Here is a 27,996-nt window from a genome sequence, read left to right on the forward strand (position 1 = left end):
CTGTCTGCAGTAGGAAGGTAAAGGGTGTAGTGCATTGTAGGTGGACTGATATAGTGAGAGATGGAAAATAGCTGGAGATAAAGAGAAAGAGTGTAATAGTAGAGTTTCAAATCAAATTCAAATCAAATCAAATTTATTATCGCCAAGTACATATTACATATATACAAGGAATTCTTTGTGGCAAAGAGGCAACATAATATATAACAACAGATACAACAAGTAACATCTAACAAGACAGATACAGTATATAGTCTACACATGACGATTTAATTGTAGAACAGAGAGTGGATAGAAGCTGTTCATATGGCGGTTGGTACTGCATTTGGGGACTCTGAAGCGACGTCCTGAAGGGAGTAGTTGGAATGAGGAGTGTCCCGGGTGAGAGGGATCGGATGAAATTTTCAATGCGTGGGATCGAATACTCTTATCATAAAGATCCTGGATTTTAGGCAGGGGGGAGCCTATAATTCTCTCTGCTGTTCTGAAAGTCCTTTGTAAGCGGAGTTTGTCATGCGCAGTGGCTCCCCCATACCAGACTATCAGAGAGGAACAAATCACAGATCTGATGACAGCATTAAAGAATAAGATCAGCAGATTCTTAGACAAACCATATCTTTTCAGCTGACGCAGGAAGAACATCCTCTGTTGTGCTTTTCTTATAACAGCATCCACGTTTTTCCCCCATTTAAGATCATGAGAGATGATAACACCAAGGAATTTGGTCTCTGTGACCCTAAGAACCACTTCGTCATGGATGTAGATTGGAAGTATCTCATGTTGATCTTTCCTAAAATCCACAACCATCTCAGCAGTTTTTTTAGTGTTGAGTACAAGATTATTGGCTTTACACCAGTCACATATTCTTTCCACCTCACTCCGATACAAGTCTTCAGCATTTCCCCTGATGAGACCAATCAGTGTCATATCATCGGCAAATTTCAAGATTTTTACTGAGTCTGCTGAAGAGATGCAATCATTCGTATAGAGAGAAAACAGTAACGGGGACAAAACACACCCCTGAGGTGCCCCGATGTTTGTGACCAAGGTGTCCGAAGTGAATGGTCCAAATTTTACACTCTGTATCCTGGCTGTCAGGAAGTTATAAATCCACAAGCATAAGTTGAGAGGGACTCCAAGAGCTACCATTTTCTTATTAAGTAAATTCGGATCAATGGTATTGAATGCTGAGCTAAAGTCCATGAAAAGAATCCGGACATATGAGTGCCGTTCATCTGTATGATCCAAAATGTACTTCAGTGCCAGATTGACAGTGTCGTTTGCCGAACGATTCTCCTTATAGGCAAACTGAAGAGGGTCCCATAGCTTCTGCTTGAATTTTATCAGGTGGGACATCATAATTCTTTCGAAGACTTTCATAGCTACAGATGTGAGTGCTACTGGTCTATAGTCGTTCAACTCAGAGGATCCCACTTTCTTGGGGACAGGGATAATTGTGGAATTTTTCCAACACTGAGGTACAACGCACTCTTTCAGTGACACATTGTATATATTTGTCAGTATAGGGGCAAGCTGGGTAGCACATACTTTCAGACACATTGGAGATACACCATCAGGGCCAGGTGCCTTTTTGACCTTAAGTCCCTTCAGGATGCGTATCACCTCTGCCTCGGAGATCACTACTTGGGTGTTGCACAATGAATGATCTTTATATGAACAGACTGAGGAGCTTAGAGATGAATAGCCACTGTGTGTAGAGCTTGCCTCAAATCTGCAGTAGAATTCATTTAACTCTGCTGCCAGACTTCTGCTGGGGTTCACTATAGTGGGGTGGCTTTTATAATTGGTGACCTCTCTTAATCCTCTCCATGCAGATCTAGTATCTTTTGATGAGAACCTTTCCTCCAGAATCTTTGCATACTCGTGTTTGGCTAACTTGATCTCTTTAGATAGCGAGTTCCTAAGTTTCTTGAATTCAGTAATATCGCCTGCTTTATAAGCCTCCTCTTTTCTCTTACGGATCAACCTGACTTTATTTGTAAACCACGGCTTGTTGTTTCCCCGAAAGTGGACAGATTTGGATGGAATAAACGTGTCTTCACAAAAACGGATATATGAGGACACTGCATCAACCCATTCATCCAGACCCGAGCATGTTTCCTGGAATACCTCCCAGTCCGTGCATTCAAAGCATGCTTGCAGTTGCAATTTTGCCTCCTCAGACCATGTCTTCTTTGTATAAACTGTAGGTTTGGATGTTTTCAACCTTTGCCTGTAGGCTGGAATTAAATGAATTAGACAATGATCTGAAAAGCCCACTGCTGCTCTCCTCACTGCCCTGTAGGCCCCTTTTATGACTGTATAGCAGTGATCAAGCGTATTGTTCTCTCTCGTGAAGCAGTTTATATGTTGAGTAAATTTGGGGAGATCCAGGTTGAGTTTTCCTTTGTTAAAGTCCCCCATTACGATCACAAATGCTTCTGGAGATCCTTTCTCCCATTCTGATATTTTGCAAGCTAATTCACCAATAGCAGCTTTAACAGATGCTTGAGGGGGAATATATACTGCAACCAGAACCATAGATGAAAACTCTCTTGGAGCGTAAAATGGTCTACAATTGAGTGCAAGGTACTCTAGATCTGGAGAGCAACCTTTTCCCAGTATGTTAACATCACAGCACCAGCTAGTGTTGATGTAGAGACATACCCCACCCCCCCTTTGTTTACCTGAAGCTACACAATCACGGTCAGCTCTGTAGATAACAAAACCAGGTAGATCCAGACTACAATCAGGGATGGGGTCATTCAACCAGGTCTCAGTAAAACAAAGAGCAGCTGAATTGGCCATATCAGATCTCATGTTACAAAGTAAGTTCAGATCCTCCATTTTGTTAGATAAGGAACGGACATTAGCCAAGTGGAGTGAAGGAAGAGCTGTTCTGAACCCTCTCCTCCGAAGGCGTGCCAGGATGCCTCCTCTCCTACCTCTCTTGCAGTACACCTCCACAGGTTTCACAGAAGTAATGGATTTTATGTACTCAATTGTTGAATTAGCAATCATGCTCCAAGAAGGGGAGTCCATGAGAAATTGTGGATGATTCCAGAATAATAAATCGTCCCTTGAAATCATAAGAGTAGGTTTACAGAGTGCAGTGGCCATGACTACACTCAGCTTGTAGCTATAAAGACTGAACAGTCACAGCTTAGCAGAGTTAAATGTACAACTTTCCATAAAGGGTGCTCCCAGCACTGCTGGGGGGGAGGGCATGGGTGCAACAAGACAGGGACATCAGGGGACATGCCAACAGTCAGTCCAAACCTGCCCAGCTCACCCTTTCAGCTCTACCTGAATCACAAGATCTCCAGAACATCTCCAGCACCGCACACTCCACCAGCTTTCCTATCCCGGGATCATCTGCATGCTGGAAATGGGTACAAGGCAGGTAGCCAGCAGCTTCACTCTCTCCCAGCTGAAACCAGGCACGGAGCTCCACGAGGACAGAAAGACACCGGTCCCAGCTGGTCGCAGTCTCCACACTACTCCCAGCTCTGCCGAATCCTGTAGCCCTACAGCTCCATGTGGACCACAAGATCTCGAGAACAACTTGACCGTTAGAGGGCAGTGGAGAGTGTAAGGATAAGACTAACCATCAGCCATTGGCTAAGAAAACTGTCAAGTTATGGGGGGCGGAGTTACCAGAAAGGGAAGGTTATAAAAGGCAGGGAGAAGGTTCTGGAAAGTCCAGTCAGCGAGGGGAGCACAGAAACAGCAAGGTCTGCTGAGGAGAGAGAACAGAGCAGAAGTTCTAGAAGGGACTGACAGCTGGAATAGGTCACGGGGGGAGGCCCTGACAGGAAGGGCCACAGACAGAGACAGCCTGGGGTACCACAAATGAAAGGACTCGGACTGGTGAAACGCTGTGGTAGTAGGCCTAGGGCAGCCACAGTGAAGGAGCCGCGAGGGACGTCCATTTGCCAACAAAAGAAAGTAAAGGCACCCGGGCCTGTGCACGGAGTCGAGCAGCTGCTGAGTGAGGCTGCGGAGATTGTCGAGTAGCTGCTGAGTGAGGCTGCGGAGTTTGTTGCGCAGCTGCTGTGTGCTGCTGTAGGTCGCGGAGAGAGCGATCAATTAAGACCTGTTGGACATGATCCTGTCTCTGTCTCGAGTCTGTCTGCGGCCAGTAACGGACCTCCCCCCTGTCGGTTGCACCCTACCTACACAGCAACCATAGCTTGCCTAGATCGCTGCTGTCTTACCATTTAAATATTGCTTTCAATCACTGACAGAAGCATTTAAATTATGTGATTGATTGGGAGATCAAACTTGCATGAGCTTACATACCCCTCACCCCCCCCCCAAAAAAAGAAATGGGATTGCGGGGTATCAATGGGTTGTCATGGCAGCCAAAGGCCCCCTTGACTGTCATCTTTGCCCTCCTGCGAAGTTCAGCTGGGCTTTGCAGAACATAATTTTTGTCTTTATATAGTGATCAGACAAACCCCTACGGCAATAAAAATTAAAGTAGAAAATAAAAAGAACTTTTTTTTACATTTAAAAATATAAACATTCAAATAACCTCTTTTTTACCCCCATTAAAATAGAGAAAAAATATATACCTATACGATATATATATAATCTAATATATAAAGCTCAATGTGTGTGTGTATGTATGTGTGTATGTCCGGGATTGGCATCGCAGCTACAGCCACAAACTTTTGCACAGTCACACGTTTGGACCCCGAGAGCGATCTAGGCTATGTTGTGAGGCGAAATTTTAACCCCGCGCGTTCCAATTCACGAAACAATTTTGCCTATTATTCTTATCATTTCTATGGTGTTATCATCCTTCTGTAAATCTGGAAATAACACAATTTATTACCATGCCAACACAGGCCACCCTCTGACACAGACTGCAGGGGGAGCCCAGTATCACACAGGATAGGATTAGATACACAGCTCAGCAGTCAGTATCACACAGGAGAGGATTAGCCACATGGCTCAGCAGTCAGTATCTCACAGGATAGGATTAGATACACAGCTCAGCACACAATATCACACAGAATAGTATTAGATACACTGCTCAGCAGTCAGTATCACACAGGATAGGATTAGATACACGGCTGAGCAGTCAGTGACACATGATAGGATTAGATACACAGCTCAGCAGAAAGTATCACACAGGATAGGATTAGGTACATGGCTGAGCAGTCAGTAACACATGATAGGATTAGATACACAGCTCAGCAGGCAGTATCACACAGGAGAGAATTAGGTACACAGCTCAGCAGACATTATCACACAGGATAGGATTAGATACACGGCTCAGCAGACAGTATCACACAGGATAGGGTTAGATACACAGATACACATGTTGTTTATCAAAAGGCTTTGATTGAGTTGAAAATAAAATACTATCAATACTTGGGTCATCGTTTAGTTAATTTGTGTTGCAAATCTGTAGTGTTGAATATATGATGTGAAATGTTTTTATGTGCAATATAATCATTATAATTTGTTAAAACTAACCACATTTGGTTACTATGCCCAGGCAGCGCCGGGCTCTTCAGCTAGCAGTAGAATAAAATAGTAGTGGTCATGTGTGACTATCATTCTATTCTCTTTTATAGGTTTTTAACTGAGCGCTGCTTTTATCAGACTAGAATACTGTATGGAGTGGTTGTCTCACATTCACACTGCCACTTCATTAACCCTAGAACGCATAACCATAGAAATATACACTTTCACATACCTGGGCCCTTTTAGGCCTGTGTGCAAATAACATGGAATAACTCAAATAAAAATACTTTTCAAAGTTTATTTGAAAATTGCAAAGTAAGGAGGATGCATTCCCACTAGCTCTGGGGTCCGCCAGGAGGGGATCCGTAATGGATCTTACCTGGTGACCCAGCTAAGGCTGGCGGACTCCAGGCATTCCGGCAGCCTTAACTGGAGTTACCAGGAGGTCAGATCCATTACGGATCCCCTCCTGGCGGACCCCAGCGCCAGTGGGAAAGCAGCCTAAGATGTGAATATTTCAAAACATAATTATGTGCAAAAAAACAACAAAAAAGTAAGTACATGGGCTTAAAACGCCCAATATATGCATTCTATATAATTCTTTATAATAACGATTTTTTTTGTCTAAACGTTTTTATATAAAAGTTGTAGTAAACATAGTGCAGGAATATTTCTTTTCAAACTTTCTTTTTCAACTTTACTGATGACCCCAACAATTTTCACATGTTATCTGTTCGGAAGAATGTTCCTTGCAGACATTTTGTCCACAAGTAGTACAGATACGCTTAGATTTCCTTTCCTTCTTTGCTGGACAAATATAACAACGCTTTCTTTTTTTTTCTCTTGGCTCTGGATGTTCCTGAAAATGTATACCACATCGGATCATAGCTTCCGTAGTTTGCTTTGGCAAGCATTTTGTGTTGCTTTGCTCCATCATGGTAGGCATTAAAAGTTCATAGCAAAGTTCTGTCAAGAATAGACGTCTCTTGTCCTTCCTGTTGCCATGGAATTCTGGATGAGTTTCACTATAAACAATATAGGTATTGAGGGCTGACACAACAGGCATATTAGAAAAAATGACTACAGGCCAATGTTTTGTCTGCCTCTTGCATGAATACTCTCCAATCATTTCGTCCATCTTGTCCACACCTCCTTTAGTTTTATTATAATGCAGGATGATTTCTGGTTTCTGTTACCTGTCATTGGTGTCAATACTTCCATCATGATGCATGGAACTCAGTAATATCACAGATTTTTTCTTTCTTTGCTTTATAAAACACCATTGTCGCTTGATTGCAGAAACCAAAGACATGCTCATAAAGTGTTCGCTGTGGATTGTGCTTCATGATTGGAGGAATTTCTCAGTGGTTTGGCTTCATAGTACCAACAAGTGTAAGTTGTTTCTGAAGCATAAATTTGCCCAGTTCAAGATTGTAAAGTAGTTGTCCATTGTTATATTTTTTCCAGAATTGAAAATTGGTACAGGAAGTGTTTTTACTATGTCAGAACATACCATACCATATTTTTCGCTTTATAAGACGCACCTGATTATAAGACGCACCCCCAAATTTGGTGAAGAAAAAGAGAAAAAAATGTTTTTTTATGTTAAATGGAGGTGTGTCTTATAATGCCAGTGTCTGTCTTTCAAATCATATACCGTATATGTCCCTCATCCTGGTATTTATATAACCCCCATCCTGACACATTGCCCCTTTGTTCTGGCACACAGCACCCCCATCCTATCCTGGATATGGCCCCCTCGGTCACTATATACCCCCCTGCTGACATCACATGGCCCCCTCTCTCTAAATGCCTCCCTGCTGGTACGCACACGGCCCCCCATCCCTATATTCCCCCTGCTGGTACACATTGTCCCCCCGTCCCTATATTCCCCCCTGCTGGCACACATTATCCCCCCTCCATATATTCCCCCCCTGCTGGCACACATTATCCCCCCCTCCATATATTCCCCCCTGCTGGCACATTGTCCCCCCTCCATATATTCCCCCCTGCTGGCACACATTGTCCCCCCTCCATATATTCCCCCCTGCTGGCACACATTGTCCCCCCTCCATATATTCCCTCCCTGCTGGCACACATTGTCTCCCCCTCCATATATTCCCCCCTGCTGGCACACATTGTCCCCCCTCCATATATTCCCCCCTGCTGGCAGACATTGTCCCCCTCCATATATTCCCCCCTGCTGGCACACATTGTCCCCCCTCCATATATTCCCCCTGCTGGCACACATTGTCCCCCCCTCCATATATTCCCCCTGCTGGCACACATTGTCCCCCCCTCCATATATTCCCCCCTGCTGGCACACATTGTCCCCCCTCCATATATTCCCCCCTGCTGGCACATTGTCCCCCCTCCATATATTCCCCCCTGCTGGCACACATTGTCCCCCCCATATATTCCCCCCTGCTGGCACACATTGTCCCCCTCCATATATTCCCTCCCTGCTGGCACACATTGTCCCCCTCCATATATTCCCTCCCTGCTGGCACACATTGTCCCCCCCTCCATATATTCCCCCCTGCTGGCACACATTGTCCCCCCCTCCATATATTCCCCCCTGCTGGCACACATTGTCCCCCCTCCATATATTCCCCCCTGCTGGCACACATTGTCCCCCCTCCATATATTCCCCCCCTGCTGGCACACATTGCCCCCCCCCTCCATATATTCCCCCCTGCTGGCATATATTGCCCCCTCCCATCCCTATATTCCCCCCTGCTGGCACACATGGCCCCTTGTTCATATATTCCCCCCTGCTGGCACACATTGTCCCCCCATCCCTATATTTTCCCCTGCTGTCACACATGGCCCCCGTCCCTATATTTCCCCCCTGCTGGCAAGCACATGCTAAAATAATAAACAGTTAACTCACCTACTGATTATCGCTCCTGCTCCCAGCTCCCCCCTGGCTTACCTGTGTCTGTACTGAGTCTGCTGTCATCCTCCTCCTGCAGGGTGCACGCAGCTGCTGCTCATTCAGGCAGCTCATTGTACCTACAGGACCTTCCATGATGTGACCAATAGGAGCTGCTCAGCTGCGGTCATGTGACTCGCAGTGCACACTGTGAGTCATGTGACCGCAGGTCCTATTGGTCACATCAAGCAAAGTCCTGAAGCGATGAGCTGCCTGAATGAGCTGCTGCCACTCGCCCTGTAGGAGGAGGATGACAGCAGACTCGACACAGGAAAGCCACGGGGGAGCTGGGAGCAGGAGTGATCATCAGTAAGTGTCTATAGTGAATATTCTCAAATCTATGGACTGACATTGTAGCTTTGTAGTGTGGATCTGAAAAAGGGTTCAGAAATAATTCTCTGATTGCAACATCGTATGATTTTGTACTCCCTGCCAGAAGAGTAAGGGCAATATAAGCATACAGTTCCTCTTTTGTTATATTTTTCCATTTTTTTTCTTCCTGAAGCGATACGTTTTCCTTCTAAGTTAGTACACAAAACTTCCTCATCTACAATATCATCTGAAAAAAAAATACAGAAAACATCTCTTTTGGACATGAATTGGGGAATTCTTACAGTTCCTTGAGCAACTCTTATAATATTATGTGATGGGGTACGTCCAACAACCCCAGCAGTACTGTTCCAAAAAACATTAGTTTTGGATGTTCTATTTTTAAGTTCTGCTGGATCCACTGCTTCTTCATCATCTGAAGAATCGCTGGACGATGAAGTAGAGACATTAGCTGGTGGAGGCTTGTACTCTTCATCAGACAAAGAAGGTTCACTGTCTTCATCACTATCAAAAATGATTGCTTCGATTTCTTGGTCAGTCAAACCCCTGATGTAGACTGTGCCGTTGTAACCTTAAATGTCAGTAAACTAAAATGAAAAAAAAAATAATGATTACAATCAGGGTTGTACACTCTTTGTTAGTATGTGTGCTAAAGGTAAAGTGCAGACCCCTCCTCTCACCTTCAGCAGGTTACCACTTTCTTTTAGGTGCAGTAGAAGCCTCTGGATTTTTGTATCTCAGAAAGTTTCTTTCTCCAGAAACAAGAAAGCTGACTCCTTCCTCCAAAGTCTCTTCAGCAAGTAGCACACAATGAACAGTTGTGCTGTCCTCCTGGTCCTGTGTGTTCAGGACCTGTGATGATGTCGGACACACATGACTTTGTGAGGGAGCCTCCTTCCCAAGATCACATGACCATGTAGTCAGGCAGAATCCACACTCTTCACAGCAACAGCAGAGTCATAAAGACTGAGTTATAAAGACAAAGCCTTGCCCAGCAACAGTAAAGACAAAAAGACTGAGGATCACATGTAAACCTAGTACCGGCCTAAAAGGCCTCAGGTATGTAAATATGGGGTATTCCCAAAAAAAGAGTTGTTATACCGAAATGCCTGTAGCATAAAAATATATGAACAACTGGAAATTACTAACAACTATATACCTGAGGAATACCTAGAGTTTCAGAATTCTAACTAAAGTAATCTTGCAGAAAATAGAAAATAATTAACCTAGCAGGTCTGCGAGGCCCCAGGTATGCGTTCTAGGAAACTTCTCTTCTCCTGATCAGTGCTTGTCCCAAATGTGATACCTCCAAAGCTTAGAGAATAGCAAAAATATTTGTATCTTCTTGGTCCGTCTTTCACTGTTTAGTGAAAGGCAGCAGGACCAGGGCTGTGTGAACTTAGGCTAGTTTCACACTAGCGTTTTTGAGCGCAACGACGGCCTGCGCACGGCCGCCGCTAAGCCCTGCCCCCTGCCGCGCCTCCGCCGGTAGCTCCTCCTACCGGCGCATGACGCTGCATGCGCCCTGCGTCCCCTATCTTTATCACTGGGGGCGCAGGCTGTGCGCAGTATGCATTTGGCGGCGCATGCGCCTTTTTGACGGTGCGTCGGCGCAACCAAACTGCAGCAGGTTGCGTTTGGCGCACCGTCAAAAGGACGCATGCGCCGCCAAACGCATACTGCGCATGGCCTGCGCCCCCAGTGATAAAGATAGGGGACGCAGGGCGCATGCAGCATCATGCGCCGGTAGGCGGAGCTACCGGCGGAGGCGCGGTAGGGGCGGGGCTTAGCTGCGGCCGTGCGCAGGCCGTCGCTGCGATCAAAAACGCTAGTGTGAAACTGGCCTTACTAGGTTAGCACTCGAGTGTCGACATCCTGATCAGCACTTGTGATTACTAAAAAAAAAAAAGTGCCCCTAGTGACTCCTGATCTGGTAAAATCAGTGAAAAGTTTAACAGCGAAACATATTTTTGAAGTGGAATATCCCCATAAAGATTTCATTATGGAATTACTATAAAGACTGGATTCCTGCCATGTTGGTTTTGAAGTTTCCTGTAGCGGTATTTTCTTACTTCAAATAAGTACGTGTCTATGATGTCTATAAAATATTTATGCATGTGTATATATATATATATATATATTACATATTTATTTGCTGAAATCTGATACATAATGATAATAAGACTTATGACATAATCTTAAAACACAAAGCAACAAAGAGCTGCACATATTTATTGAATGATGTTTCAAGAAACTAAATCTGGCAACTTTAGAGTCAATTTACCCTGAATTTCTGACTCGGACTCTGTTATCAAAGACCACCATGACGCTTGCCCACAACCCATTATAAATATCAGTCTGGGATCACACGAACGTACAGTATGTCTTTCATGCAAGAGAATCGGATTGATTTTGGTAATGACACTTTGATGAAACTCACACAATGGAGAACATGGAGACATTTTGGAACAAAATCTACAAAATCTCCCTCTCCCTCTTGAGATGAACCAACGCAGGAGTACCGGAGACAAGCAAAAAGGTTTTGACACTGAATGAGGATAAAATGTTTTAGAGCAATTTCTGTAACTGTTGACAATTCTCAATAATGTCTAGACATGCTTTTCAGTTATCCATTAAAAGGTATCAACCACTGAGGACTCTCAATTCTGAATATTTTTCTATCTACTGGCTAACACGGTACAAAGATATACATCTTTCCTGTAGACATGCTTTAGTTATTTGAATTGTTTGGTAAGATTCCTCTAAATAAATATGAGAAGATTGGCATAGCAAAATATTCTGCATCTTTGTATTTGCAAAATTGATAATGTTTCAAAGAACATTATGCATTAATGATATGCCCTCGGCTTTATTTATTTGTATATAACCACATATAGCGGTGCCGATTAGCATCGCATATTAACTATTTCTTTCCCATCCTCCCTTTTCTTATGCTACACCGTGGTTGATCTCTGTATTTGGCACATTACAATTTGGAGAGATGTTATACACTCAGCGTTTCCATGGTGATAGGCACCATCTTATGGGTGGGAGTTTAGATCTATGTTACCATTGGCTCATCTGATCATGTGTGTGAGTCTCACAGCCTCATTGGTGGACTTCTTATTTTAAATACCCCTTGTTTCCTACTTCCTATCACCCCTTGATAAAGGCCATCTCGCCGAAACGTGCGTTGGGGGGGGCACTCCAGGGCGGACCTCATCTATAGACCAGGAAAGGTAACACATATATGTACTGAATCTATCCCATGCTATTGATGCATCATTGTATACTATGTACGGCTGTATGACTTGGGACTTGGGATAATGTAACTCATGTTTGGATTTTGTATACCAATCCTGGTCACACTATTTTGATTTTGGGATAATCAAATATATTTTGGATAATTTAGCAAATTTGGTATGACACTATTTGTATCCCTTTGGTCTTTTTGCCCTCCATGTGCCCCATTTTTGCCCATGTGCTTTCTTATGGTCAATTGACTTTCATCCCACTATTTCCTCTATTCCTGATATACTGTAATAAAATGATTTTTTCATAAGTATTTGTATTGGACTTTTTTGATCGTTTCTTTCTCTCTCCTTATATATGATTAATGATATGGAGCAGTAAAATGAAAACTCCTTGGTATCAAAGAAACAAGAGACAAGTAAATATTTTCATTGTCAGATATGAATTCAGAAGATCAAAATCATTAAGGAATGGCTCACTTGAAAACTGAACCTGATAACTTTTGAAAATATGTAGAGCGATATTAAAGCCATTGTCCTTATGGTGACATTAACACTATAATTACCCTGAATGTCACAAATGTATTTCATCATGAGGCGGTAAAATAAAATGTAGCTCATCTGGGAAAATCCAAATGAGAAGAAGGTGAATGATCACAAGCGGCAGGGACTTTCCTTGATTAACACAGTAGGGGTGTGACTGGACATGTCATTTTACCTTCATAAGGACGGGCTGGCAAACATCACACATACTCCGAGCCTCCAGTAGCAGTGACAACAATGCTCTCATGGAGGACAAACATGTCTGTGTTGCTGGCTCTCACACTTATACTCGTGGCCGCTTCACCAGGTAAGGCAGCGTGGACGCAGGTATCTTATGATCGCCGTGGACGTTCTTCTGCACACTGCAGAATTTAGAGTTCTATTCACTTTTCTCTGCTGTTAACAACCTGTGTGTATGGGACTGATCATTTTCAGAGCAAAGATCAGAAATGCTTGACAGCAATAAAATGCCCCTGTTTGTCGTTTGACACTACTCGCACTGGTCTAATGGTGGTTTCAGAAGCAATATTTTTTGGAAAACCCTACCTGTTGGCTTTTTATGCAGTTTTTAAAGCCAAAACTACAAATTTGTCCAGTAAAAAGGAGTAGTGCAAGTGACGGATGTGGTGCAGATTTTATGTCCAGATCCGAGTCCTATAATTCACATCAAATTACAGTAGCAGCAAAAGAAGCAGTTTTTACAAACCCATATCCACATGCTGCAGAGAACAACTTCCTTCAGAAATTGACCTGCGATATGAATTTCTAATCTACAACATATACCTTTTAGAGCTTGTTCACACACTGTGGCTTTTGCTGTTTTTTTCACCCATTTATATGGATGGGGAAAAAAACGCATGTAAAAAAACATCAAAAGCGTTTTTATTTAAGCAGTGTTTTTCCTGCTAAGGCCGGAGTCACACTACAGCGAGATACGGCCGAGTCTCGCAGGTTAAAACCAAGCTCTGGCACCGGCACTCCGGAGCGCAGCGTGCAGCTCCATGTATTGCTGTGCGGCTGCACACTCCACTCCGGAGTGCCGGCGCCAGAGCTTGGTTTTAACCTGCGAGACTCGGCCGTATCTCGCTGTGTGTGAAACCAGCCTAACACTTTTTGCTGCAGAAAATTCAGCTGCAATTTCTCAACGTTTACACACACTCCTATGGCTTGCTCTCACGTTTTGTTTTTGCTGCTTTTTTTCGGTGCATTTTTGTAATGGAAAAAACACAGCATTTTACAGTTACAGCAAAGTGAATGCAATTTCCAATATCTCGTGCATATACTGCTTCATTTTTTTTTTTCGCTTCTTTTTTTTCCTTGCATATTTGAACCTTCAAAACATTTTTGAAATCTGCACCATGTCAATTATTTCAGCGTGTTTACAGCATTTTTTATCAATTCAAATGAAAAATGCAATTAAAACTGCGTAAAAAAAACATATTTAAGGCTGGTTTCACACTTGCGTTTTTTAGCGCTGCGCATCGTGCGCAAACATGCGCATGCGCAATGCGCCCCTATGTTTAACATGGGTGCACATGGTCTAGCGTTTGTAAGCGTTTTTGTGCGCATGCGTTTTTTTGCAGTGTGCGCCCATGCGTGCCAGACGCACCCTGTTGCATTTTTCGTGTGCTCAACCTGCCTCAAAAAAACGCATGCGCACAAAAGCGCATGGAATGCGCAAAAAAATCACATTACAGTCTATGGGAAAGCTGGCATGAGCATGGACATGCGCACGTCAGCGTTTAAAAACGCATGCGCATAAAATAAGCAAACGCATGGAAAACGCTTAATGCATTTTTTGTGTGCATTTGGACTGCGCACGCAGTGCAACGCAAAAAAAAGCCAGTGTGAAAGTAGCCATAGCATTTTTCTTGCCATCACTCTAATTTTTGTAGCAGAAAAATATGCCGCAATTACTAAATCACACTTTTTCAATGCAAATTTCACCTTGTACTTCACAGGGCAAAATCTGCTGTCAATCTACATCAAAACCCATGACAAATCTAAGCTCAGATTTAGTCATGGATTTTGATGCAGATTTTCCTCAAAATTTGCTGCTCCAAAATTTGCTGCAGATCAGCATCAAATCTGCATTGAAAAAGTTTTTCCATGGGAACATTCCCATTGTCCTTCTTTTATATTTCCATTTTCTTTTGAATTGATTACTCGCTGCTTTGAAGTTTTTCCCCCAAAAAAGTTGTTTGTGTGAAACCTCCCTTACAAAATACTCTTGGAAATCTAAAAAGACAATATAGTCCGAAATAAGTTTCAGTACTTTTCATTTCAAGTTTTAAGCTCTGACACATAAATAAGACTACCCTATTGTCTTTGCAGGGATAGCCATTATATTTTCTGTTGGTTTAGTAATAAATGTCTATTTTATTTCAGTTTTTGGGATGTATGACTGCTGCAAGAGTCATACGGGAAACAAATTCAAGGTTTCACAAGTGGGAATGTTTGAACGCTACTATCTCCAGGAGTCGGCAGGGGTCTGTGACATTGACGCTGTTGTGTAAGTTCCCAACAATGTTTTATGTACTGTCTGTATTACTAGTTACAGAAAAAGTAAGAGTAGTGAAAGTTGGTAATCGTGTCGATATTGGTGGTTGGTTTAGCGTTTTGCTCCTAAAGCCCCCGTCACACACAGTGATCTCGCTAGCAAGATTGCTGCTGAGTCACAAGTTTTGTGACGCAACAGTGATATCACCAGTGATCTCACTGTGTGTGACACCTATCAGCGACCGGCCCCCCTGCCGGGTATCGCTGATTGTGCTCTAATGTCCAGGACATGTTTTTTGATTGTTGGTCAGCACGCTGGCCAGCAGGCATCGCTGCGTGTGGCAGCAGGAGACTATCAATCAGGGAGCTCTCAGCGCTGTAAGCAGACGCTGGGAGCTGGTATCCAAGGTAAACTGTGGGTAACTAAGCGCACGCGCACGTCGCTTAGTTACCTGCTGTGTACCTTGGATACCAGCGTGCTGGCTCTGGGAGCTGGTATCAAAGGTAAACAGCGGGTTTCTAAGCACCACATGCGCTTAGTTACCCACTGTTTACCTTGGACACCAGCTCCCAGCACGAGCACGCTAGTATCCAAGGTACACAGCGGGTAACTAAGCGACGCGCGCTTGTTACCCACGTTGTCGCTGGTCCTGATCGCTGGTGAGATCTGCCTGTTTGACAGCTCACCAGCGATCCTGACCAGGTCATATCGTTGTCGGGATCGCTGGTGCGTCACTATGTGTGACGGGGGCTTTGCTTGGAGTTGACTTGGTACAAATGATCATGATTAAGGCCCACAGGTCAAAACGCATTGATCATTAGCGCCATTGAGCCAGGGTGTGTATTGTGCTGGACATTACCTAAATGGAATTTTAACCATTGTTTGCACTAAAAGTTAAATTTTATCTTTTGATTATTCGCTGGACGTTACTCTTCATTATTGAATAACATTGGTTTGAAAGCGATCCGATAACATATCGGATAGCACTTGTTTGATGTATGTGGTGGTGTGAGCGAGCCCTTACTATAATAATTATATAGGAGAGGTCATTAGTAGTCTATGGTTGTCATCCTTTCAGTTGCGTTATTTGGCAGATACAATAGAACATTTGTTTGTAAAGGGGATTATTATTCACACTGGCCTTAAGCAAACATCCAAAGTAAAAAGTGCAAATAAAACAAATAAACTCAACCTTGTGCCTTTTGTTAGTGCTTCTTCCTATAGTAACGTTATGAGTGAGCACGATATATGAAAAGTAAAATTCACCTAGGAGTTTACAGAACTGCTCCTGCACATTTACTACTTATATATACACATAGACACACTGTACTCACATACATACACGCTGCTCACATATACATGCACGCGGCACACACATACATACACGCTGTACTCACATATACATACACACTGCACACATATACATACACGCTGTACACACATGTACATACACGCTGCACACATATACATACACGTACTCACATATACATACATGCTGCACACACATGTACATACACGCTGCACACAAATGTACATACACGCTGCACACATACATACACGCTGTACTCACATATACATACACGCTGCACACATATACATGCACGCTGTACTCACATGTACATATACACTGTACACATATACATACACGCTGTACTCACATATACATACACGCTGTACTCACATATACATACACACTGCACACATATACATACACGCTGTACACACATGTACATACACGCTGCACACATATACATACACGTACTCACATATACATACATGCTGCACACACATGTACATACACGCTGCACACAAATGTACATACACGCTGCACACATACATACACGCTGTACTCACATATACATACACGCTGCACACATATACATACACGCTGTACTCACATGTACATATACACTGTACACATATACATACACGCTGCACACACATGTACATATACGCTGTACTCACATATACATACACGCTGCACACATATACATACACGCTGTACTCACATGTCCATATACACTGTACACATATACATACACGCTGTACTCACATGTACATATACGCTGTACTCACATATACATACACGCTGCACACATATACATGCACGCTGTACTCACATGTACATATACATACACGCTGTACTCACATGTACATATACGCTGTACACATGTACATACACGCTGTACACACATATACATACACACTGCACACATATACATGCACGCTGCACACAAATACATACACGCTGCACACACATGTACATATACGCTGTACTCACATATACATACACGCTGCACACATATACATGCACGCTGTACTCACATGTACATATACACTGTACACATATACATACACGCTGCACACACATGTACATATACGCTGTACTCACATATACATACACGCTGCACACATATACATGCACGCTGTACACATATACATACATGCTGCACACATATACATACACGCTGTATACACATGTACATACACGCTGTACACACATGTACATACACGCTGCACACAAATGTACATACACGCTGCACACATATACATACACGTTGTACTCACATATACATACACGCTGCACACATATACATACACGCTGCACACATATACATGCACGCTGTACTCACATACATACACGCTGCGCACACATACTTACACGCTGTACTCACATGTACATACATGCTGTACACACATGTACATACATGCTGCACACATATACATGCACGCTGCACTCACATGTACATATACACTGTACACATATCCTTACACGCTGCACACACATACATACACGCTGTACTCACATATACATACACGCTGCACACATATACATGCACGCTGTACTCACATGTACATATACGCTGTACACATGTACATACACGCTGTACACACATATACATACACACTGCACACATATACATGCACGCTGCACACATATACATACCCGCTGTACTCACATATACATACACGCTGCACACATATACATGCACGCTGTACTCACATATACATACACGCTGCACACATATACATGCACGCTGTACTCACCTGTACATATACACTGTACACATGTACATACATGCTGCACACATATACATGCACGCTGTACTCACATGTACATATACGCTGTACACACATGTACATGCATGCTGCACACATATACATGCACGCTGTACTCACATATACATACACGCTGCACACATATACATACACGCTGTACTCACATGTCCATATACACTGTACACATATACATACATGCTGTACTCACATGTACATATACGCTGTACACATGTACATACATGCTGCACACATATACATGCACGCTGTACTCACATGTACATATACGCTGTACACACATGTACATGCATGCTGCACACATATACATGCACGCTGTACTCACATGTACATATACGCTGCACACATATACATGCACGCTGTACTCACATGTGTATATATACGCTGTACACATATACATGCACGCTGTACTCACATGTACATACACACTGCACACATATACATACACGCTGCACACATATACATACACGCTGTACTCACATATACATACACGCTGCACACATATACATGCACGCTGTACTCACATGTACATACACGCTGTACACACATGTACATACACGCTGCACACAAATGTACATACACGCTGTACACACATATACATACACACTGCACACATATACATGCACGCTGCACACAAATACATACACGCTGCACACACATGTACATATACGCTGTACTCACATATACATACACGCTGCACACATATACATGCACGCTGTACTCACATGTACATATACACTGTACACATATACATACACGCTGCACACACATGTACATATACGCTGTACTCACATATACATACACGCTGCACACATATACATGCACGCTGTACACATATACATACATGCTGCACACATATACATACACGCTGTATACACATGTACATACACGCTGTACACACATGTACATACACGCTGCACACAAATGTACATACACGCTGCACACATATACATACACGTTGTACTCACATATACATACACGCTGCACACATATACATACACGCTGCACACATATACATGCACGCTGTACTCACATACATACACGCTGCGCACACATACTTACACGCTGTACTCACATGTACATACATGCTGTACACACATGTACATACATGCTGCACACATATACATGCACGCTGCACTCACATGTACATATACACTGTACACATATCCTTACACGCTGCACACACATACATACACGCTGTACTCACATATACATACACGCTGCACACATATACATGCACGCTGTACTCACATGTACATATACGCTGTACACATGTACATACACGCTGTACACACATATACATACACACTGCACACATATACATGCACGCTGCACACATATACATACCCGCTGTACTCACATATACATACACGCTGCACACATATACATGCACGCTGTACTCACATATACATACACGCTGCACACATATACATGCACGCTGTACTCACCTGTACATATACACTGTACACATGTACATACATGCTGCACACATATACATGCACGCTGTACTCACATGTACATATACGCTGTACACACATGTACATGCATGCTGCACACATATACATGCACGCTGTACTCACATATACATACACGCTGCACACATATACATACACGCTGTACTCACATGTCCATATACACTGTACACATATACATACATGCTGTACTCACATGTACATATACGCTGTACACATGTACATACATGCTGCACACATATACATGCACGCTGTACTCACATGTACATATACGCTGTACACACATGTACATGCATGCTGCACACATATACATGCACGCTGTACTCACATGTACATATACGCTGCACACATATACATGCACGCTGTACTCACATGTGTATATATACGCTGTACACATATACATGCACGCTGTACTCACATGTACATACACACTGCACACATATACATACACGCTGCACACATATACATACACGCTGTACTCACATATACATACACGCTGCACACATATACATGCACGCTGTACTCACATGTACATACACGCTGTACACACATGTACATACACGCTGCACACAAATGTACATACACGCTGCACACATATACATACACGCTGTACTCACATGTACATACACGCTGTACACACATGTACATACACGCTGCACGCATATACATACACGCTGCACACATATACATACACGCTGTACTCACATATACATACACGCTGCACACATATACATGCACGCTGTACTCACATGTACATACATGCTGTACACACATGTACATACACGCTGCACACATATACATACACGCTGCACACATATACATACACGCTGTACTCACATGTACATACATGCTGTACACACATGTACATACACGCTGCACACAAATGTACATACACGCTGCACACATATACATACACGCTGCACACATATACATACACGCTGCACACATATACATGCACGCTGTACTCACATGTACATACATGCTGTACACACATGTACATACACGCTGCACACATATACATACACGCTGCACACATATACATGCACGCTGTACTCACATGTACATACATGCTGTACACACATGTACATACACGCTGCACACATATACATACACGCTGCACACATATACATACACGCTGTACTCACATGTACATACACGCTGTACACACATGTACATACACGCTGCACGCATATACATACACGCTGCCCACATATACAGTACATGCACGCTGTGCTCACATATACATACACGCTGCACTCACATATAAATACACACTGTACACATATACATACACGTTGTACACATATACATGCACGCTGTACTCACATGTACATAAACGCTGTACATTCATGTACAGTTGTGGCCAAAAGTATTGACACCCCTGCCATTCTGTCAGATAATACTCAGTTTCTTCCTGAAAATGATTGCAAACACAAATTCTTTGGTATTATTATCTTCATTTAATTTGTCTTAATTTCTTAAATGAAAAAACACAAAAAGAATTGTCCTAAAGCCAAATTGGATATAATTCCACACCAAACATAAAAAAGAGGGTGGACAAAAGTATTGGCACTGTTCGAAAAATTATGTGATGCTTCTCTAATTTGTGTAATTAACAGCACCTGTAACTTACCTGTGGCACCTAACAGGTGTTGGCAATAACTAAATCACACTTTGCAGCCAGTTGACATGGCTTAAAGTTGACTTAACCTCTGTCCTGTGTCCTTGCGTGTACCACATTGAGCATGGAGAAAAGAAAGAAGACCAAAGAACTGTCTGAGGACTTGAGAAACCAAATTGTGAGGAAGCATGAGCAATCTCAAGGCTACAAGTCCATCTCCAAAGACCTGAATGTTCCTGTGTCTACCGTGTGCAGTGTCATCAAGAAGTTTAAAGCCCATGGCACTGTGGCTAACCTCCCTAGATGTGGACGGAAAAGAAAAATTGACAAGAGATTTCAACGCAAGATTGTGCGGACGTTGGATAAAGAACCTCGACTAACATCCAAACAAGTTCAAGCTGCCCTGCTGTCCGAGGGTACAACAGTGTCAACCCGTACTATCCACCGGCATCTGAATTAAAAGGGACTGTATGGTAGGAGACCCAGGAAGACCCCACTTCTTACCCCGAGACATAAAAAAGCCAGGCTGGAGTTTGCCAAAACTTACCTGAAAAAGCCTAAAACGTTTTGGAAGAATGTTCTCTGGTCAGATGAGACAAAAGTAGAGCTTTTTGGGCAAAGGCATCAACATAGAGTTTACAGGAGAAAAAAAGAGGCATTCAAAGAAAACAACACGGTCCCTACAGTCAAACATGGCGGAGGTTCCCTAATGTTTTGGAGTTGCTTTGCTGCCTCTGGCACTGGACTGCTTGACCGTGTGCATGGCTTATGAAGTCTGAAGACTACCAACAAATTTTGCAGCATAATGTAGGGCCCAGTGTGAGAAAGCTGGGTCTCCCTCAGAGGTCATGGGTCTTCCAGCAGGACAATGACCCAAAACACACTTCAAAAAGCACTAGAAAATGGTTTGAGAGAAAGCACTTGAGACTTGTAAGGTGGCCAGCAATGAGTCAAGACCTGAATCCCATAGAACACCTGTGGAGAGATCTAAAAATGGCAGTTTGGAGAAGGCACCCTTCAAATATCAGGACCTGGAGCAGTTTGCCAAAGAAGAATGGTCTAAAATTCCAGCAGAGCATTGTAAGAAACTCATTGATGGTTACCGGAAGCGGTTGGTCGCAGTTATTTTGGCTAAAGGTTGTGCAACCAAGTATTAGGCTGAGGGTGCAAATACTTTTGTCTGGCCCATTTTTGGAGTTTTGTGTGAAATGATCAATGTTTTGCTTTTTGCTTCTTTCTCTTTTGTGTTTTTTCATTTAAGACAAATTAAATGAAGATAATAATACCAAAGAATTTGTGTTTGCAATCATTTTCAGGAAGAAACTGAGTATTATCTGACAGAATTGCAGGGGTGTCAATACTTTTGGCCACAACTGTATGCAAGAGTACTAGAGCGCTATAATAGCCGCTGCTATAGCATGAGTTCTACATTTGTCAATTAGTGTGTAATGTTCCCGTATTTTTTCCCTGCAGTTTTACAGTAAATTTCAGACCATGCGGACAACCAAAAATAATCAGCTTGTGCAGTGACCCGAAACAGAGCTGGGTTAAGAACATGATGTCTGCTGTGTAAGTTTTTGTTTTTAAAATAAGTTGATATGTTGCCTGATACACTTAAAATTTCACCAGTTTAGGCTTTTAAAGGGCACTTGTTGTGGAGCTGTATAGGGACTTTCACAAACAGTAGCTACATTGGAAGGCCACTGTCGGATAAATATTCCACAGCAGTAATGAAATGGCTTGACAATTTTCACAATAAGGCTTGCAAGATAGAAACACTTTGCAGGCAAAAATGTTTATTGGTAGCCCCTTTTTTGAAAGCCACAACCTCTTTTTGGAGACCACATCCCATCCCAGCCTGTTTCCCACACCATCATGTCCTGCTCCTCACTCTCCAAATGCACAATTGGTTGCCAGGGGTCCATCTAATGGAGCATCTCAATGTCAGATACTGAAAACCTTTGATAAGCCCAAGTTTATGATGCTTGACAACTCTTCCAAGAGATCTCACCTTTTAGTGGGAGCCTCCCAGCAGGGCCAGTGTTAAAGGCAGGCAGACCAGGCAGTCGCCTAGGGCCTCTGCTCCTCCAGGGACCCCACAGCCAGTGGCAGCTATGAGGTCTCTGAGTAAGAGTGACCCGGCGCCACCCCCTCCCTACATCGCGCATTCAACTGGGTGGCTGCATTATACTGTGTGTTGAGGCTGCAGTATACTATGTGTGGGGGGGACTGCACTATAGTGTGTGTGGAGGGGCTACATTATACTGTGTGTGTGGGGGACTGCATTATACTGTGTGTGTGTTTGTGGGGGTGGCTGCATTATAATCTGAGGGGGCTGTTTTATACTCTGGGGAGCAGCATTATACTGTGTGTGTGGGGCTGCATTATACTCTTAGAGAGCTGCATTATACTGTGTGTGGGGTGACTGCACTATACTGTGGGGGGGATTGCACTATACTGTGTGTGGGGTGACTGCACTATACTGTGTGGGGGGATTGCACTATACTGTGTGTTTGTGGGGGGCTGCTTTATACTCTGATGGGGCTGCTTTATACTCTGGGGGCTGCATTGTACTGTGTGTGGGGGCTGCATTACACTGTGTGTGAAGGGGGCTGCATTATACTGTGTGTTTGTAGGGGACCTAATTATACTGTGTGGGGGTGGGGCCTGCATTATACTGTGTGTGGGGCTGCATTATATTCTGGGGGGCTGCATTATACTCTGAGGGGCTGCAGTATTTTCCATGAGGGGGCTGCAGTATACTCTATGAGGGGAGCAGCATTATACTCTGAGGGGGCTGCATTATACTCTATGAGGGGGGTTGCAGTATACTCTATGGGGGTGCTGCAGTATACTCTATGAGGGGGTTGCAGTATACTCTGAGGGGGATGCATTACACTCTATTAAGGACCATGGGGAGTGCATTTTACTATATGTACTATATGGGACCTGCATTATACTGTATCGAGGACTATCTGTACCAATCATTCTTCCTCAGCCGGAGTAAGGGTAGGTGCACATGGTCAGTAAACAATGCGGAGTTGGACGTTGCGTACTTGTGCAGCAGCCAGATGTCACAGCATGTCAATTATCTTTATTAGTCTCTCCAACATAAATGTCACCCGTACAATGTATTGGATGCAGTGAATTCGCACAGTTCAATGAACACATGCAGATTCACCTGTGTTCAGTAGCCGACAGCGCTTTGGACACAGCAGACATGTGCTGCATCCAAAGTGCTGCCAATTATTGAACGTGTGCACCTACCCTAAGAGGGCTGGGAAACAAGTGTTGAACGACTTCAATATTGTTGATCACACTCGTTTAGCGGCTTGAACCTAGCGCTTGTAAATACAACAGAAGTATTTCTGTGTGGTGGTGCAATATGTCAGCATTTGGGGCCCCACTTTAAACTTTTGCCCAGGGCCCCACATTGTATAAAACTGGCCCTGCATCCCGGACATTTGGGGAGAGTTGTCTAGAATGTAAAGTGGCCCACTAGAAGATCCTCTGGGCCTGTACAAGCAATAATGAGTATCAGTTTTGAACGGTACATTAATTTATAGAAGAATTAGACATTTTACTCATGTTGGTTAATAATTTCCTTCTTTTTTTCCATTACTATAGGGACAAACAGGCAAAGAAAACTAAAAAGCAGCAGCAAAAGAAACGTCAAAAGCTATGCAAGCGGATGAAGAAAAATTATGCATAACACTGCTGATCTAAGGGACATGGATCCACCAGTGAATCTTCTTATAGAAGTGAAAGCTTTATTGTATGAATAGATTGAGTGTATGATAGAAATACTTGTTTTATTATTATACTAAGTATATATAGGTTTGTTGGCTGAGGTGCAAATTAAGAGCCGTTCAACATTGCTGCTTTCAGCTCTTGATGCCTCGTGATGTGTGTTATTTTCCTTTTATGCATATATTTGGCTGGACTTTTGGGGAGAGTGAATAGTATATACTGTATGCTGTGGTTGGGGGTTCATTTATCATACAAACAAGCTCTCAGGTGCCATGAGGAATTGTTGTCACATAGACTTATTCACTGGGTGTTCATTGTATATATTCCTATGCAGTTTTTGCTCCCTATTACTTGGTTTTCTCCAAATATCGTTTTTAAAGTTGTTTAAAAAACTATTATCAGAGCTTAAATTAATAAGTAATGGCAGATTTATAGGAAACTAGCTGAAGAGCCCGGCGCTGCCCGGGCATAGTAACTAACTGTGGTTAGTTATAACAAATTATAATTATCCTCCATCCCATAGTCCCGTGCCCATATACCCATCATACATATCCACCATCCCATAGTCCCATGCCCATATACCCATCATACATATTCTCCATCCCATAGTCCCATGCCCATATACCCATCATACATATTCGCCATCCCATAGTCGAGTGCCCATATACCCATCACACATCCTTCATCTCATAGGCCTGTTCCCATATACCCATCATACATATCCTCCATCTCATAGTCCCGTGCCAATATACCCGTCATACATATCCTCCATCCCATAGTCCAGTGCCCATATACCCATCACACATCCTCCATCCCATAGTCCCGTGCCCATATACATATCCGCCATCCCATAGTCCCGTGCCCATATACCCATCATACACATCCTCCATCCCATAGTCCAGTGCCCATATACACATCCTCCATCCCATAGTCCCGTGCCCATATACCCATCATACATATCCTCCATCCCATAGTCCCGTGCCCATATACCCATCATACATATCCTCCATCCCATAGTCCGGTGCTCATATACCCATCACACATCCTCCATTCCATAGTCAACCATTATGACATCATAATGAGCGGCGGGGCTTGCAACCTATGATGAATCAGCGTCGCCATGGCAACCATTATGACATCATAGTGAGGGGCGGGGCTTGATATGCACACACTGTTTCCCCATTATGCAAATAGGGGCATTATGACATCATAATGAGGGGCGGGGCTTGACACGCACACACTTTTTCACCATTATGTAGATAGGGGCAAAATTGTTTGGTGAATTGGAAGGGTTAAAATTTCGCCTCACAGCATAGCTTAGGACGCTCTCGGGGTCCAGACGTGTGACTGTGCCAAATTTTGTGGCTGTAGCTGCGACGGTGCGGATGCCTATCCCGGACATACATACATACATACATACACACACACACACACACACACATACATACATACACACACTTGAGCTTTATATATTAGGAAATAGTATGACTTTATTTTTAATGATGGTCTAACTTCTCGAAACCCACACAGATCTTGAAAACAAAGGGCCTTCAATGACCTCTTTTGTGACTTTCCACCATGTTTTTTTTACGACCAGGCATAGACTTCTTCATTCCTTGCACTTAAAAATGAATTGACTATTATGCAGCACTTCTGTGTTCAATACAAAGTTAACCAGAAAACATTGGATGAACATTATATCTACTCAAGGATTCTGTATAATGTTATGAATAGAGAATTTGTTTAGATTCAGTTCCGAATACGATCGGCAGCGAATATTGTTTTTGCAACATTCGTCAAACACAGCCGAACCGTCATTGTAGTCAATGGGAGTAGAAATTATGGAATATGTTTGGAGCCGATCATCAGACATACATTCGGCATAAATACGGAATCAATATGGCACGAATATGGCAAACTCAGATTCGGCAACCAAATCCATACAAATTCGCTCAACTCTAGTTATGAATACCCAATTGAAGAGCAGTGAATGAAGCCAATATACGGTAAATGGAATAAGATCTTTTATTAAGTGGAAATCCTTTATAAAAATGTGAATAGAGTAAACAATAAAAACATAAGTTGTGGACATAAGCTAAAATCATAAGCTATACATATTAATGTATATATATAATGTAATTATGAAAATTGTTTTTCTTAGTGTCCTCCTATGACTTTTTTTTTCCTAATTACCCACTGTGTGTGATTTTACCCATACTTTCCAGTGATACCGTGTCGCTCTCGAGCTTGATCTGACTTTTATGACGGCTTTTGGCCAAGCATCATGGTTATCGTTGATGCTGGACACAGTGCCAGCCATCCAAGAATAAATGACTGTAAAGTCGCCATATTTAGTTTCCTTTGAAACTGACCCCAGTGTATGGATTGTAGCTTTTTTTGTAAGCTCTGAAGAATATAAATTTCAAGTATTATTTCTGTTTTACTGCTAAAATATTTTTTATTGATAAAGAATGATATAATAAAGGCACAACCTGTAGAAGTTCATTTAATGTGCTTCTGTAAATTGGTGTGTATATGAAGAATGTGTAATGAATGAGCTTACCTTTATGTATCAGATCTCATCTAATAAGCAATATGTACAATATGTCATTTCTATACATCATGGCCAAGTACCTATATGCTGTCATCGAACGATCGCAGAAGGAAACTGTATAACCGACATGGGAGGAATCCTGTTTCTATTGTAATGTAATCTTAAAAAATAAAGTTCACTGTTAAAATAAACTTTTACAAATGATTGAGTGATTATGCTTTGGACGGTGGATTCACTGCTACAACTACTGTGGAGGGGCTTCTACATAACTGAACCAACTTGGGTCATCGGGTGTGATGAAATCTAGAAAAGGAGGTAGAACTAAGAGAGATCAGAGCCAGAAAATGGGAGGAAAGGGGTATCATAGGTATGTGCAGACAAGGTAGGGACGACCTGTCATACAGCATAAGTATGGCACTTTGCACGAGTTCAGGACTTGGGCATTGGGACAGCCACTTTCTTCAGGGGTGGGCTACAAAGTTTACCATGT

The 27,996-nt window shown here is 42.8% G+C and overlaps 1 protein-coding gene across 1 annotated transcript; it reads left to right on the forward strand.

Moving 5' to 3' along the window:
• Nucleotides 1-12,360: 12,360 nt before the first annotated feature.
• On the forward strand, nt 12,361-27,697 carry LOC141091110 (C-C motif chemokine 20-like). Its single transcript, XM_073576473.1, has 4 exons — nt 12,361-12,841; nt 14,923-15,046; nt 22,676-22,771; nt 24,830-27,697. The coding sequence occupies exons 1-4, from the start codon at nt 12,772-12,774 to the stop codon at nt 24,912-24,914; spliced, it is 375 nt and encodes a 124-aa protein (XP_073432574.1). The 5' UTR covers nt 12,361-12,771; the 3' UTR covers nt 24,915-27,697.
• Nucleotides 27,698-27,996: the final 299 nt, after the last annotated feature.

Source organism: Dendrobates tinctorius, unplaced genomic scaffold (genome assembly GCF_039654945.1).
Source record: "Dendrobates tinctorius isolate UK_male_01 unplaced genomic scaffold, ASM3965494v1 ptg000049l, whole genome shotgun sequence".
Classification (NCBI taxonomy): Eukaryota; Metazoa; Chordata; class Amphibia; order Anura; family Dendrobatidae; genus Dendrobates; species Dendrobates tinctorius.